Source organism: Balaenoptera borealis (genome assembly GCF_965194805.1).
Source record: "Balaenoptera borealis genome assembly, chromosome: 4".
NCBI lineage: Eukaryota > Metazoa > Chordata > Mammalia > Artiodactyla > Balaenopteridae > Balaenoptera > Balaenoptera borealis.
In genome coordinates, this window is record NC_138861.1 from 149,504,626 (window position 1) to 149,521,860 (window position 17,235).

At 47.3% G+C, this 17,235-nt stretch overlaps 1 protein-coding gene across 7 annotated transcripts in view; it reads right to left on the bottom strand.

Moving 5' to 3' along the window:
- Positions 1-17,235, bottom strand: part of NSD2 (nuclear receptor binding SET domain protein 2) — a 79,586-nt gene that overhangs the window by 41,913 nt on the left and 20,438 nt on the right. For 4 of the 7 annotated variants that reach the window (XM_082390917.1, XM_082390918.1, XM_082390919.1 and 1 more), the window contains exons 2-5: positions 13,206-13,831; positions 10,679-10,838; positions 3,244-3,410; positions 2,265-2,747 (exon numbers count right to left, since the gene is read on the bottom strand). In XM_082390917.1, the coding sequence (XP_082247043.1) occupies positions 2,265-2,747; positions 3,244-3,410; positions 10,679-10,838; positions 13,206-13,802 (1,407 nt within the window). In that variant the 5' untranslated portion in view covers positions 13,803-13,831. The remainder of the gene's footprint in view (positions 1-2,264; positions 2,748-3,243; positions 3,411-10,678; positions 10,839-13,205; positions 13,832-17,235) is intronic. The other 3 variants (XM_082390920.1, XM_082390916.1, XM_082390921.1) reach the window with 1 other exon arrangement.

Here is a 17,235-nt window from a genome sequence, read left to right on the forward strand (position 1 = left end):
AGACAGAGAATGTGCATCTTCAATTGCACTAGATATTGCCAAATTTCTCTTGAAACTAGGTGTAAGGAATGATCCTCTGCCAGCCCTGCATGGGGATTCCCACCGCGGCTTCATCTCCTTGACCACAGAGGCGCTGGGCTTGTGTCCACTCGCCTCACTGTGACCGTGACATGTGGTTCCCGGCTGTTCCCGGGCTCAGCAGCCTCTCTTTGTGAACTCACTGGCCATCCAGGCTCTTCTGTAAACTGTCCTTCTCAAAGCCTTTCCACTCTGTCCTTCAGGGTCGCTTGAGCTCTGCACACGTAGCTTTCATCTCATTTTAACGCAGCTCCTTTATCATCAGTCTGCCTTAAGAAACCCTCCCCCACAAAGAGACAAAGCTCTTCTCCCGTGGCGGCCGAGTTCTGACCTCACCAGTGGGGTCCCAGTGCCCGTCCTGAGCAGCCAGCCCACTCAGCTGGCCAGCAGTCCTCTCCCATCTGCCTCCACACGCTTGCGAGTCTGCTTCTGGGTTCTGCTCTGTGCAGTTTTCAGTAACAGAACTTCCTCTGTGTAGGGCAAGTCCTCCGGCTGAGCTTCTCTTCAAACGTGGCTACGCTAGCATCTACTTAATAAGGCAAAGAAATTCCTGTTGGGAGTTCTCCCAGGATGATACTGGATTTACAGCTTAACAGAGGAGAGATGACAACTTCAACTTCAGAATACTGTTCTGAACACTGTGCTGCCTCCTATTTATCTCTGGTTAGGTCTGCTAAAATATCAGCCATTTTTCTCCAAAGTTATACATATTTTGTCATCTTTATCCCTTGGTACCTCACTTTGTTACTATCACAGACACTACATTTTTGGCGTTCCACTTCTTCTGTGTGTTGCTCTCATCTCTCCCGGTGCTGGGAATTCTTCCTGAGTCTCAAGGTTTCCTGTACACTCCCCTGAGTCTCCACATGGACCACCCTCTTTACAGTCAGGCCTCTCTATTTTTTTCTCCTCTTACTGTACTGCCAGTACTTTCACTACAACATTTAATGTCAGTGGTGACAGAAGGGCATCCTGCCTTGTTCATGATTAGAGAGAGAATGCTTCTACAGTTCCTTCAATACGTGTGATGCATAAAGTTTCTGATAATCACCCTTCAGCAGATTAAAGGAAGCTCCCTTCTAATCCTGGCTTGCTTTGTATCAAAAAGCAATGACTTGGGACTTCCCTGGTGGCGCACTGGTTAAGAATCCGCCTGCCAATGCAGGGGACACGGGTTCGAGCCCTGGTCCGGGAAGATCCCACATGCCACGGAGCAACTAAGCCTGTGCGCCACAACTACTGAGCCCGTGCTCTAGAGCCTGTGCTCCGCAACAGAAGCCACCACAATGAGAAGCACGTGCACCGCAACGAAGGGTAGCCCCCGCTCGCCGCAACTAGAGAAAGCCTGCGCGCAGCAACAAAGACCCAATGCAGCCAAAAATAAATAAATTAAAACAAACAAACAATGACTTCTGGGGAATTCCCTGGTGGTCCAGTGGTTAGGACTCTGCACTCTCACTGCCAACGGCCCAGGTTCAATCTCTGGTTGCGGAACTAAGATCCCACAAGTTGCGTGGCACGGCAAAAAAAGCAATGACTTTTACCAAATGCCTTTTCTCCGCCTACTGAAATGATCATTTAATGTGCGACAGCAAATCACAATAACAGATTTTCTAACATTACACCTGCCTTACATTCCTGAGAAAAGTCCCACCAACCCATTCACTTCAAGTAATAGTGAAGAACCAAAGATGGCGGCCTAATCCCTTTAGTTCTTTACAATGGAATCAAGCCCGGACCATGTCCGAAGAGACGGTTTATTCTATAAAAATGATTAAGAACACTAGTCAAATGTTTTAGTCATTGACATAGTACTGCCCTTCGAACACCATGGCGCCACTGGCTGCGTTAGGTTCTGTAACCACCTCCTGGAGAAGACGCTAACCCAGGACCAGATGTTCAGGATAAGGCCGAGCTTGTAGCAAAGAGCAGCCCACCTCCCATCGTCCCTGTGGGAATATTTTAGTAACCCGGAGTACAAAGGCAAATATCTTTGCTCCCAAGAGTTGAAATGGCCGTTCCCTAACAACACTTACTTATTAGATCTAAAATCTACAGAAGGCTCGCTACAGACTGTGCTGATAATGCTGAGAAACAGGTGATTCTGCACTGCAAGGGATGTCCCTCAAATGCAGAAACTCCCCAGAATGAAAACACAACAACTTAGAAGCCATCACAACACCAACCTCGTCCCTGTGCTTTTGACAGAAGACCAGAAACTGGGACGCCGCATCGCCCTTCCTGCTTCTCGGAGTGGAGGCCACGGCCTTCTTCCTCCCTGGAGGAGACCCCACTCCTCGCTTGGGCTCGGCCTCTGCCGTCTTTTGAGGAGTGGTCTTTCCTGTCCCCGGGTCACTGTCTTGGTTCTCAGCAGAGCAGGACAGCTGGGCTCTCCGTCTCCTCTTGACGGGAACGCCCTCTTCCCTCGTGGACTTGGGGCTGTCAGCAGCTTCTTCCCTGACTCCTGAGGACCCTACCATTTCTCCCAGAGACTCCACAGCAACGCCTGACTCCTTGGCCACGTGGGGGTTGAGATGGAGCTGGTCCCCCACGTAAAGGAAGGTGAACTTGGCTTTCCTCTCCTCTACTGACATGCTTGCAGCTGCTTCTGCCTGAACGATGCCCATTGCCCACTGGGCCCTCAATTTCCCTGAAATAGGTTTCAACAGCTGAAAAGAGAACATAAGACATTGTAAGTTTCATTATATAAACATAAAAGTTAACCCACTTTAAAGAATACTTTTAGAATTTCAGATAAATATAGAAATCAAAAACTACAAAAACCCATTAACTCGAAGGTTTTTGACAGAGTTCAGACAAGTAAAACTCTACTGTTTCTTTAAACTAGAAATCAATTCCAATTACATTTAACTAACACTCACATATAATATTACATACATGTTTATATATAGATATATATAAAGGAAAACAAAAATTATAAAACAAATTATCTCTGGGGGTCATCAAAGGAGTAAAAAGGATAACCTGTGTCTCCAAAGAAACCTGCCATATTGTATGACACAGCACGCTTGGCAAAAGTAAACAGTGACAGACATAAGAAGCCGTTACAACATTTCAACCAACCACAAGTTCAAAACAAGATAAATAATTAAGAATAAAAATAAAAGTTTTGGTCTAAAATTATACTTAAGGAACATCTATCACCTTAATTTTCTCAGCTTTCGTGGGTGCCTGCTTGGCACTTTCCTGGCATAATTTTTCAAACTGTCCTTCTCCTTCAAAAGCTACAAGGCTCTTCTCAAATATCCAAGCTCTTTCTGGGGCATCACCAAAGAACTGTACGTGATACTGGCGTGCACTCTTTTTCTGACCTAGTTTTTAAAATAAAATGTTAGAACTTGAAAGTTGGAATTTGGGATGAAATTAGGCAAATCTATTAATAATTACTGATATAAAGTTAGGAGCTGCTTTGAAGTTGTTTTATTGGGTGCTGTTGGAATCCGTTAACCTCAAAATAAATCCTGCTCTTTTTCTCCCCACCACACTCCACCCCAAAAGGGGAAACACATTTACGAGACTTAGATGAGGTTCAAAACCGACTGGGGGTGCTCGCTTCGGCAGCACATATACTAAAATTGGAACGATACAGAGAAGATTAGCATGGCCCCTGCGCAAGGATGACACGCAAATTCGTGAAGCGTTCCATATTTAAAAAAAAAAAAAAAAAAAAAAAAAAAAAAAAAACGACTGGGGAAGAATGCTGACCAGATTCACTCCTCATCCCCTCCCTTCCAAGAGCCACTGAAGAAGACCCCAAACAGGTAAGACGAGAGAGGACAACAGCAAAAGGGGACCAGGCAGCAGTGAGGGGACACAGGCTACTGTTCACAGCCTGGCTTCAAATCCCAGCCCTCCCACATACCAGCCGGGTGGCCCTGGGCCTGCCACTCACTCACAGCGTTCAGAGGGGGAATAAGGGTACCGATGACCTCCCAGGGCAGCCATGAGGCCACAGAGTAACCCCTCATATGTGCACCGCTGTTACTCTTAGCAGGAAGAAGCCACATCCTCAGTGCAGACAGAAGGAACCTGAGCGAGGAAAGTGTCTACCTGGTCCCCAAACCCAAAAGGAGGAGTGCCAGATTCGGCTGGGGTGGAGTGAGATTGAAAACAGCTGGTTCAAAGGTCAGATCTCTGTGCCAAGTTGGGGAAGAAAGGCAGATCTCCATCGGGGAAATGCCAGTCCCTGTTCCCTCACACACAGCACAGGCCACAAAATATCACAGGACACTCCCTAGAGAACCAGCGCACCAGAGGAAAAACCTCTCCACTGTGTCTTTTCTCCAAAAGTTGGAGATTCCCCCAACTAAGCGACCACCAGCCAGGCAGACCCTGTAAGGTAAGCTAACAGTCTCCCTACACACGGGCTGCAGGCAGCTGAGTGCAGCCCTCTCAGACACAAGCGCAGCACCAAGGTCTGCCCCCGCAGAACCCAGAGAAGCCTCTAACGTGAATGATTCCAAAACACACAGAAATAAACAGTCTCTGCAGGACCACAGACACTATGCCAGGAAGAGATGACACCTGACAAAGAAGAACTCTAGTTTGCTACGAGAAGAGAACAAAGAAAAAGAAAGCGCTATGAGAAATTTTAAAATACAGTCATGAAAATAAAACTCAAGAAGAAAGCTTGGGGCTTCCCTGGTGGCGCAGTGGTTAAGAATCTGCCTGCCAACGCAGGGGACACGGGTTCAAGCACTGGGCCGGGAAGATCCCACATGCCGCGGAGCAACTAAGCCCATGCGCCACAGCTACTGAGCCTGCGCTCTAGAGCCCACAAGCCACAACTACTGAGCCCGTGCGCCACAACTACTGAGCCTGAGCTCTAGAGCCCATGCACTGCAACGAAGAGTAGCCCCTGCTTGCCCCAACTAGAGAAAGCCACGCACAGCAACAAAGACCCAACACAGCCAAAAATTAATTAATTAATTAATTAATTAATTAATTAATTAAGGGGAAAAAAAGAAGAAAGCTTGGATGGAAAGTTAAGAATAAAATAAAATTCAAAAAAAAAAAAAAAAAGTTAAGAAATCTCCCAGAAAGAAGAAAGAGATTAAAATGAAAAAATCTACTCTCATAAGAAACCCACAGGATCAATCCAGGAGGTATGATACCCAAATAACTGGCCTTCTAGAGAGAGAAACAGAGAAACTCATCAGAGAATTAACAACACAAGAGCACGTCTCAGAACTAAACCCCCCCCCCCAAGTGCCTCATCCAATGGGTGACCCACATCAGGGCACATCTTTGTGACATTCAAGCTATTGGGGGAGGGGAAGAGAACAGCTTCCATGTTCATGAAATGAGAAATAGAATGGCAAGGTACTTCAAGAGCAACTCTGGATGCTAGAAGGAAATGGAGTAATACCTTCAAAATTCCGAGAAGAATTATTTTCAACATAAAATTCTACACCTAGCCAAATCATTAATTGAGTGTGAGGATAGCAAAGTAGCATCCCCCAAACCACAGGAACTCGAATTTATCAATACCCGCCATTTACACTTTCTTAGGATGCCAAAAATGTACTCCAACAAAAAAGGAAAACTGACCAAAGAAGAGTACAATGTGGCACCATGGAAAACAATGCATGTAACTCAGTAAAGCATCTTAAAGAAAGTCTAAGATTACTACTATGCAAAAGACAGAGTGCCAGTAATACAGAGTTAGGTAAGAGAAAGGGAGATTCTAGGAGAGAGCTCCAAGGGAAGAAAAGATGAGAGGAAAGAATTCTTCCACACTGAAAGAAAATCTTGGCAGCAAGGAAAAAGGTTAAAAAATGAGATCCAAGAAGCAGAAAAGGAAAATGGGAATCAAACATAGGTTTTCATTTTCTCCCCCAATCAGAAAAACTAACTACATAATAGGATGAGTTTTAAGGACAGAGAAATAAATACTTGAAAAAAATTAAAGCTGTATGGACAGCAAAGTATACAATTTCAAAAGAAAGGCAATAATTAACTCCAGGAAAAACAAAAGGTTGTAAGAAAGAAAATGCAATTAAAGAACACAGCTCAGTTTTTCACGGAATGATACTTACATAGTCAAAATTATGAGAACAACTACGTTTGATGTAATAAAAACAGTGAGTTAATTATATGGGGAGGATGAAAGGGAAAGAAACAGGAAATGATTGAAGAGATCAATCTTCATTTTCCATAACAGAAAGTCAACAGAAAACATCTAAATGATAAATCAAAAAATAGTTCAAACTGGAAGAAAATGTTTAGAGTTAAAAATAATTACTTCTTGGGAGGGAAGGGGACTATTTTTCACTATTAACCTCTCAGTACAATTTGACTTGTTTGTAAGTGTGTATACTTCTTTGATTTTAAAACAGCTAAGATTCAAAAACATGTCAAGAGATTTGTGTCTGCTTCAATTATTTTAATACTTTGAAAGAACTTCCCTTGGTCATGAAAATGAATATAAATATATGTCATAGCATTTGCATAATGAAGAAAAATCTATTACAGTACATATGATGAAATAATATGAATGCACATCATTTTTTAAAATAAATAGTTAATGACACAGAAAAAATGCTCCTTACATGTCAGCTGGAAAAAAAAGCAGAGGAGAACATGATAGGCTGATCCTAAGTTTATAAAATTAATTAAACGTTTCTGAAGTTCTTTCCTGCCTGGAAATTTGGTAACAAATGTAACCCAACTTTCTTGTATTTTTAAGTTTTTTTTTCTAATCCATATGAATTTTCTTTTGGTCCAAAATTGACAGGTGAATTACTCATTTTTACCACCGTAATTAACCAATTGTCCCAGCACCATTTATTAGTAACCCTTCCTTCCTGTGACTTCTGATGTTCATCAATCACGGTCGGTATGAAAACATTTATCATTGATGCCCCACCCACACTCCCTTCTAAGAGAACGTGGCCTCCACCAATAGCCCAGGAACCTAATTTTGTACTATGTTCGTTTCCTCCCCATCACGGCACATTAGACGCAAGGTGACCCCTGACCCCCTGGGCTAGACTGAGCCAGAGTCTCTGTCCAGATTCTGTGGGGCCTTTGAGTTGACAACAGCCATTCATGCATGCAGAATGGACCCCACAAAGAGATATGGCTGCCGCAGCGCTGCAGATACAGAGAGGAAGAGAAGCCACAGCAATGCAGACAAGGCCAGGTGTCTACAGAAGCAAGGGACAAAGTCACAAGGACAAAAGGCCACAGAATCCCACAGGAAACAAAGAACAAGGATCACCGCCTGAGTTCCCTGGTTCAGTCCCTGGGGGTCCAGAGCCCCCAAAATAGGTAAAGCAGAAACTGACAAAATTTCAAGTTGAAAAAGGCACATCCATTATCACAGTGGGAGATCTTAACACACCTCTCTTCTTCGTAGCCGACAGAACAAGCAAAAAGGAAAAAATCATATTACAGTGTCTAATAACCCAGAACATGAGGAAGTCAGAGTACCTATAATATTTTTAGAAAATGCTGGAATTTAGAAAAAAAGCAATGAGGGTTCCTTTCCATAACACAGAAAAGGTGAAAACAAAAATCTCCACAACAGAAGATAATTTGACTCGATACCCTGGTGCCTAAAGAGAAGACGAGTAGGATCCAGACGCACCAGGGAGACGGTGACGCTCCCAGCTGCAAAAGAATCCGGTCTTCTTCACAGTGTAATACCCCAAACACACATCTATCTTGTTTCCAGCTTCAGGGGTTAGGCCTCAAAGCTGCTGGTTAATCCATCTAGATGCCCTGGGAGACGGTCACCAAGACAAGTTCTGCTGCTACAAATCACGAAAATGCTATTAGATTTTCAAAGGAAACCTGAACTCTCCAAAGAGCTGTGCTCTCTTCTGCATATACATTATACTTCAATTTTTAAAGCTTAAGTGCATTACTACTGATCCAGATTCAAGCACACCTGTAATCCCAAGTATGATAAATAAAAAGAAGTACACATACGCAAAAAGAAAAAAAGAAAATCAGGGGTGGGAATCAGGGGGAGGGGGAGGGAGTTCCATCTTACAGGGAAAACAAAGTTCCTGCTTCCCAAGACCCCCTGCTCAGCCAGCGCCATGCCAGAAGCCGTCCCTCCGCCACAGCCCCGTACTGCCCCAGCCAGGACGCCTAACCCTCAGGCACGCCCAGCACGGGGTGCTGCACAGGGGGCTGGGCTCAGCACTGCCAGGAGACCTGCCGCACACCCCGGTGCCCCTCTGTCTCTCGTGGCCTTGGACACACCCAGAGCCCAGACCCGAGCTTCCATACACCACTCTCTACTAAAAGGACCCAGGCTTCTTCTCAGAAACAGCTGGTTCCAGGACTGGGGCAAAGAAAGTTCAAAATGAGCCCGGAGTGTATTTAGTTGGGCGACACATAAGGAAGTGCTCCAAGACGGATGGAGACGTGTCAGAAGGACACGGCTGAAAGGGACTTCATGGGCTCCCACCGGCCAAATCTGGGACGATTTGCGCATTAAAAACAGTGAAGACTGTAATACATAAGTAATTTTTTAGGAGGGAGCTCACCTTCACAGAAAAACGCCAGCTCCTTAACCATGAAACGCATGGTAAAAATGAAGAGCTAGCATTCAATAAGCCGATGGATCCTCAGGGAGGATTAAAACCACAGAGCAAGCAAGGCTGTCAGAGAGCCCGGTCCCAAGCATGGCCACTGATCATTCACCAATGACAAGCAGGGCCGTGCCTTCCCACTGGAAAGCTCTTGGCCACCACCTCCCGGGCGGGCGCCGGCTGCACGTGTCCTTCCGCCACCCCCAGGTTCTCACGGGTTCCTCTGACCCTTTGCTTTTCAAAGGTCATCTGAATTCCCTTCCAGCTGCAAGGCTTGCATCCTGGCTCTCTTCCTACTGAGCTGCTTTTCAAATGCACATCATCAGTCTTCATAAGCTGATCCGTGATTACGGAGGCACAGCCTCCCGGCAACCCAAAACCATTCCTAGAGAAGCACACTGTTGGGCTGCACCCCTCCTTCTAAGTCTGGGCACCTTCCCACAACAACTCCTGCCTGGCCCTGCACCCTGAGTCTGATCACGAGGCCAGAGCAGCCTAAGAGAGTGGGGCTGGGCGGCGGGTGCTGCTCGAGACCGCAGAGGCTGGGAAGGGCACCCTGATTCAGCCTCAGGGGGAACACAAGAGCAGGGGTGCACCCTGGGACCCCTGAAGCCCTCTGGCAGGGACTCCCTGATGCTGGCAAGCTGAGGATGCTAAATGTCCTCCACCGAGTCAGAGCCAAAGCCAGCCCACAGGCTCCTCTCCAGCCACCACCGTCGTGCAGAGTGCATGCGCAGGCCTGGGGGCGGGAGGCCTGCACCTGGGGCTGAGGAGAGGTCCTTTTCATCCGAACCTGCACCCCCTCAAGCCTGTTTGCCAGGGAGCCACCAGTGTACCCCACTCCCAGCAGCGCTGCCCCGGCGAGAGCTCAGGCCTCCATCCAGAGGCCAAGAGAGGCCACGCACTCACGCTGAGGCCATGCAAGGCCAGCCCACAGCTCCAGCCGCCCGCGCTTCTGGGGGTCACAGGTCACTTGGGGACCAACTTGGTCACCTCCAGCTCTGTGTCACCACCTCTCACCTCCCTCAGACCAAATTCAAACTTTAGAGCAACTCTTCAGGAAAATCTCAAACCACCTGATTTCGGGGGTTTTTTCCCTCCAAAAACACATGAGTTTTTATGTGCTTCATGAACTGTCCAATTATTATTTAAATTAGCATCTGCTCTAATCTGTATCAATAACATACTACATTCTTAATATGTTCTTAACTGTTCTGTGTACTGATTTATATTCCCAAGTTTCATTACACCAAAGATGATCATTTCTAGTTTTTTTCCTTCTTCCCACAGACCTAATAAAATAAACTGGGACTTTTTTTTAAACTAAAACTTAGTATAAAATACTAATTCTGAAAATCATGCTGAAGCAGTCACTGTATATCTAAGTAATAAATTATTTATCATAAAACCTGAAAAGCAATACAAGGCAAAGACTGCTTCTCTTTTAAAACTAATTCAATCAGATAAAGTAAGTATCTAATTTGGATATAAAAAGAAAAGGCAATGTGTCACGTGTGAATCACTAACTTTAGGCAAAGTTGCAAAATGAACCACAAAAAAATTAACAACAACCCACCCCACCCCCACCTCCAAGCTGATTCAAACCTTGTTGTATGAATGGCCACTAAGCACATGAAAAGATGCTCAACATCACTGATCACTAGGGAAATGCAAGTCAAAACCACAGGCAGCAGACAGAAAGTAGAGCAGTGGCTGCCAGGGGCTGGGGAGGGGGCACTGAGGACCTGTTACTTAACAGGGACAGAGTTTCAGATTTACAGGATGAAAAGAATTCTGGGGATGTATGGTGGTGACGGCTGCACAACAATGGGAATGTATTTCATACCACTGAACTGTGCACTTAGAAATGGTTAAGATGGTACGTTTTATGTTTGTGTATTTTAACACAATAAAAAAAAAGAAAAAAAGAACCACAGTAGGGCTGTTTAAGGAAGAGTAATAAAGAAGTTTGGAGATGAAAACAGTTAAGTGCAGAAGATAAAGATGGAAAAACAGCCCCCAAAACACAATACCTTTCAGTTTGGTGTAGCTGTGCAGGAGCGGATCGTCGGAGACCATGCATGGCCACCAGGGGTAACCGGACACCTTGGACCACACCAAATCCCCGACATTGTACTTCAACAGCTGGTCTTTGTCTCTGTTATTTGGACAGGATTCTTTCTTAGCTGGAATCTGAAAATGAATAACAACAAAAGATACATCTAGTGCCTACCCCTAAATCCAGCCTCCTGTCCATAGAAGACCAAGGATTAGTCAGACAAGAGATTCAACACACACACACACACACACACACACACACACACACACACACACACAACCCCTAAAAAGAAACATGCTTTCCCTCACTGTTTTTCAGGTAACAGCCCTGATATCACTTCATCAAAATCGTTTGTCTCTTGCCCTCAGCTAAAAGGTCCTAGCAAGTACCTAGCACACTGTAGGTGCACAACATTACAAAGATCTCCACATAAATCTATTTCCTTGGCCTGGTGGGTGATCTTTAATGGAGCTTATTCGCAGGTCGGAGAAGAACTGGCATGAAATTCATACCCTGACCCTCCCGCCCCTTCTGAGCCCTCGTCTGACAGTTAACCTGCTGGAGAGAGGACCCGGGGTGGCGAGGACACGGGGGCCTGGCAGCAAGTCTCAGCCCCAGCACCCACCATCCAAGGCCTGGGGCTCCTGGCATCTCGGTCGCTCCATCTTAGAGCCCAGGCCAATTAGGAGGCTGAAGGCCGGCAAGAACAACCCCCTCTCCAGGAGGACGAGCCCAGTCAGCACGGCCCCAGGCCTCCCCCTAAGAGCGCCACCTACTTGAGCAAGTCGCTGAACTTCTTTGGGCCTCAGTTTCCGCATCTGTAAACCGAGGAGAACCCCGGTTGTTACACACATCAGGTGGTGAGGGCTGACACAGAGCTGTCACATTACACGCTTTTGTATATGTGCTGCCAAAGCGAGCACTCATTACATGCTTTTGAAAAAATGCTGGCTCTCATGTTATTCCACAACATCCCAGGTTTACACTGACAGTGTCATCAAAGCCACGTGACAACCCTATCAGGACAAGTATAATATTATCGTCCCCACTCTGAAGAGTCAAATGAGACTCTGAGAGTCCAAATCAGGTGATTTACCCAAGTTTTACCAAAACCAAGTGGCAGAGAGCTAGGGATAACTTGCACCAGCCTCTTCCCCCATAAAAGAGTGAGGTTCCCCACACCATAGGTGCTTCAGAAAAACCACTGTATCAGCCCAGGTCACTCAACTAGGCTTTTAAACAATTCACCATTATGATTACATTAGAGCCCTTGAGCAGTCAAAAGACATTTTTTTGAACCCTCAAAGTTCTTCGTTATTTTAACTATTTCAGGGAAATTTTGGTCCTTTCCCTTCCTACCTGTGGGATTGTAACCAAGATTCCTCAACTATAATGTTACACTAATTATTCCAACCTTAGTGATGATACAACCCAAACTGGTCTCGAGTTCCCTCTCCCCACTCCTGCAAGTGGGCCAGGAGCTTTGGCTGATCAGTGAGCACAGGACGTGTCCCAGACCCTGTTAATCTAGACCATCAGCCCCCTCGGTGAACAAGGGCGGCTACAGAGCCCTCCCCAGTTCCTTCTGCCAAGGTCTAGGTTCCCGAGTGTCATTTAAGACTTGGTGGCATAAACCACCACGTTTGTCGTCCTACGTTAGGGGGTCTCCACCCCAGCCTTTGGTGAGTGAACACTCATTCACGCGCACCCAAGTGATGGGCTCTGCCCTGGAACCAAGAACGTGAAGGCCTGAGGCACAGCCCCAACCCTCAAGGCAGCGGCCCATCTGCAGGACCACCGGGGGAGGAGACCTGGGAGTGGACGGTGAACCGTGGGGCAGGAAGGTAGGAGCACACCTGCACAGCGCAGCCCTGTTCCCCTCCTCGGGCAGCACAGACTGAGGAGGCCCCCACTAGATCCCCACGCTCCTCCACTGACCAGATTTAGGCTAAAGGGCATCTCTGGACAGGAGATCCGTGAAAACAGGACAGCCTGAAGGTCAAGGGCTCTGGAACGGGCCAGGCCTGGGGTCAGACACTCATTTAATCTTTTTTTTTTTTTTTTAATTAAAGTTTTTGTTTTTGGATGTGGACCATTTTCTGAAGTCTTTATTGAATTTGTTACACAACTGCTTCTGACTTTTTTTTATGTTTTGGTTTTTCAGCCCCGAGGCAAATGGGATCTTAGCTCCCCAACCAGGGATCGACCCCGAACCCCCGGCATTGGAAGGCAAAGTCTTGACCACTGGACCACCAGGGAAGTCCCCGTGTTTAATCTTTATGTTTAATCTCTAGGCCTCAGCACTGCTCAGCAGGCTGCTGTGAGTGTCTACCGTTGTCACAGCCAGGGGCCCGAGCTGGAGAGCAGGCCTCGGGGAGCTGAGCCCACCTCCTCCCGCCCCCTCGCACACCACGTGTCCTTCGTGGCCCTCCTCCCTCCTGTGCCTGGGAGCTGGGGCTGCACTCTACCCCGCCCAGCCAGGACTCCTCACTCACAAATACCTTTTTATCCGAGGGACTCGAGATCCTGGACACCAGGGCTGCCTCAACAAGGCCCTGCTCCAGTAAGGAGTCATACTTTATGCTTCTCTTCCTGCTCCTCCTCACTTTATTTTCTGGTTTTTGTCCATTTTCTTCCGACTGGGACACAGCAGCAGCACCATCGCCACATATGGAAGATTCAAAGAGAGGTTTCCCGTTCATGTATGTTTTGGTGATTTTCAGCTTGATCTCTGGAGAGCCATTTTTGACAGGGGTAGTGTCAGGTGGTGTCCCAAGTCCCTTCATTTCCTGGGACTCCAAACGCAATTTGGCATCATGAGCACCGGGGTCTCCATTAAAGACGCGGGAGGTGAGGTCTTTCAGCCTCTCGGCTGGGATAAAAGGAAGCGCGTCGTGGCCATTGAACTTCTGCACAACTCCCTCCTGCAGACCGGCGGAGAGCTGGGCTTTGCTCAGGAACACGGAGCACTCACGACTCACTTCACAGTTCGGAGTCTTTCCATTCGTGTTGCCAAGGATTTCCGGTGCCTGCTTCATCTTCACGCACTTTACAACCTTCGGAACAGAAAGAGGACTTTTTTTGATGCTGAATTCCATTCAGCCTAGATGCCTCTGTTCTTAGAACACTGCAGCATTAGAAAAAGAGAAAGAAAAGAAAGGTATTACATTTCAAACCTAAGATGAGTATGCCAATGAAGCTCTCTATCAGTTTGTAGAGTTTGGGGGGGTTTTGAGGCAATTTATGATGTTTCCTATAATGATTTAGGTCACAGGAGGCAGTTCTAATATCACAAAAATGACAGGAATCACAAAGTGATAAAGTGAAAGGAACAGGACTAGTTTCTAACGAGAGAACACAAGAGTCAAGCAGGGACCGCCACTAATAAGCTGTGTGGCCGTGCCCCCCTCAACCTCAGCCCTCGGAAGCGGAGGTCGCCCCCTGCCCCCGGCCGCCAGGGCAGCGCCCGAGGTGGCCAGCACAAAGCCAGGCCTGGGCAAAGGACAAAAGGGAAGCACTTGAGACACAGCTGAAGAGGACTCAGGGCAGGGGCTCGGGACACACCCGCGATTACCGGTAGGCAAAGCTTCAGCCCAGACGGCCGGCCGGGGAAGGTGAGAGCTGGACCTCTCTCACCCCCCCGCCCCTCCCCACCCAGGCCCACGTTAACTGCCGGCGACAAGCAGCAGGGCGGCATCATCAAGTGGAGTCAGCTCTCCGGGACCGCGCTAGTCGGGCAGCAGGGCCGGGCCATAGCGCACCACCCACAGCGCCCTCCACGGGACGGCCGCCCGAGGTCCGCGTGCAGAGGGGTCTCCTCCCCGCACAGCCACAGCCCCTCGTTGGGGACGCCCCGTGAAGGTGGCTCGGAACAGGGAACGGGCAGGTACCCACTCCACTGGGAAGACGTCCCAAGAGTGCACCACGGCCCCGAGGGGGCCAACGGTGAGAGACCGGGGAGAAGTGGGGCGCCAGGACCAGGAGCCCGAGGACATAGGTGCTCAGCCACTGTCACCGCCTGGGGGCCGCTGGCTACACCCCCTGGGGAGGGGCCAAGGATGCAGCCTGGGATAGCCCTCCCACGAGAGCCTCGGTGGAAAGGGCCCAGACTCCGAGGACGCCAGGCCAGGGTGGGCGCCAGGCAGTGGTGGTGGCCCCGGACACCTGGAGCACCGGGCACACACCAGAGCATTCAGTGTGCCCCACACGGTGTTTTTCTCAGGTAAATCACAGTGGGTTCCCAGTCCCGCTCGCATCAGACCAAATGGACAAAAAGAGAAGACAATGACCTAAAGGCACTGGAGAGAGCCCAGAGCAGGGGGCGCGGGGGCGGCTCGGGAAAGCACCGAGCAGGCCGGGCACCGGGTGAACAGGGAAAGCAGAGCCTTCGAGGCGGGCCCCCGCGCCCCGCAGACTCCCTGCCGAACCCTGGAGTCCACGCAGCCCAGCTTACAAGACAGCTGAAGCGAGACAGAAACAAACCGCAACACCACTCTGAGGATGAGAAGCGGACTTCCGGGGCCGGCCAGCGGTTAGGACTCCGCGCTCTTTCTGCTGGGCCTGGGTTCAACCCCTGGTCCGGGAACTAAGATCCCGCAAGCCCCACGGCAAGGCCAAAAAAAAAAAAAAAAAAGTATCAAAACCACAATGAAATGCCACCTCACACACACCCCTGAGGATGGCTACCTACTACAAAAAACAGAAAGCGGGTTGGCGAGGATGTGGAGAAATTGGAAACTTCGTGCACGTGGGTGGGAATGTAAAATGGTGTGGCTGCTGGAAAATAGCGGGGGGGGGGGGGGGGGTGTTCCCCAAAGAATCAAAAGGACCCAGCAATTCCACTCTGGATACACACCCCAAAGAACTGAAAGCAGGGACTCACAGAGGTATCTGTACCCAATGTTCACAGCAGCACGTTCACAACAGGCAAAAGGTGGAATCCACACAGTGGAATACGATTCAGCCTTAAAAAGGAAGGAGATTCTGACACCTGCTATGACATGGATGAACCCTGAGGACGTTACAGCGAGTGCAATAAGCCAGTCACAAGATACGGTAAGACTGCACTTTTATGAGTAGTCAAATCCATAAAGACAGAAAGTAGGATGGTGGGCACCAGGATCTGGGGGAGGGGAGAACAGGGAGGTGCTGTTTTAATGGGGGCAACGTTCCGGATTCGCAAGACGAAAAGAGTTCTGGTGATGGCTGCAACAGCATGCATGTACTTAATACCACTGAACTTCACACCTAAACACGGTTAAGATGGTAAATGTTATGTGTATTTTAACACAATTGAAAATAAAAGACCACTCTTAAGAACATAACGGAATAAAGAGTGTCTACAGCACATCATTCACATTATCCAGGAAAGAAATTACTAAATATATGATGAAACAGGGAAACAACAGAAACCAACCCCGAGATGGCCCAAATATTGAAATTCAGCAGGATTTCAAAGCATCTATTATAACCATGCTCAAGGACATAAAGGAAAATATACTCATAAAATAATAAATTGGAAATGGCAACAGAGAAACAAAAACTATGAAAAAGAGTCAAATGGAAATTCTGTATCTGAAATTTAAAAAAAAATCATTGGATGGCCTTAAAAGCGTATTAGATATGAGTCAGGAAACTTGAAAACAGATCAGTAAAAATTATCTAAAAAACAGAGTAAAAATTATTAAAAATAAAAAGAAAGAAAAGAAACTGAGCCTCAATGATCTATAGACCAGCATCAAAAGGTCTGGGTTCCCACTCCCACCCAGAAGGAGAAAAACAATGACACAGAAAAAAATATCTGGGGGGCTTCCTTGGTGGTGCAGTGCTTAAGAATCCACCTGCCAATGCAGGGGGCGCAGGTTCAAGCCCTGGTCGGGGAACTAAGATCCCACATGCCGCGGAGCGACTAAGCCCGCCCGCCGCTACTACAGAGCCCACGCACTCTGGAGCCCACGCGCCGCCACCAGAGAGAAGCCTGCGTGCTGCAACAAAAGATCCCGCATGCCACAACTAAGACCCAATGCAGCCAAAAATAATATAAAAAATAAATAAAATAAATATTATTTTTAAAGTTAGTCATTTAAAAGAAAAAAAGAAAAAATATTTGGGAAAAAATAACCAGAAAAACTTCCCAAATTCAGTGAGACATCAATTTACAGATTCAAGAAGCTCAGCAAATCTCAAGCAGGATATATATAAAAGAATCTACACCCAGGCGCACATCAGTTGAAATGCCTAAAAACCAAGATAAAGAGAAACCCTGGAAAGCAGTCAGAGGGAAAAAAGACCCATTACATACAAAACAATGATACGGATGATCATTTACTTCCCATGAGAAACAGAAGCCAGATATGATTTGAGTAATGGGGAAAAAAAAAACCAACTGTCCAACCGGAATTTGATATCCAGAAAAAATATCCTTCAGAAGTGTTGACAAAATACATTTTAAGAGAAATACAAACTAAGAAATCGTTGCCATCAGATCTTCACTATGAGAAATGCTAAAGGAAGTTCTTCAGGTTGAAGAGA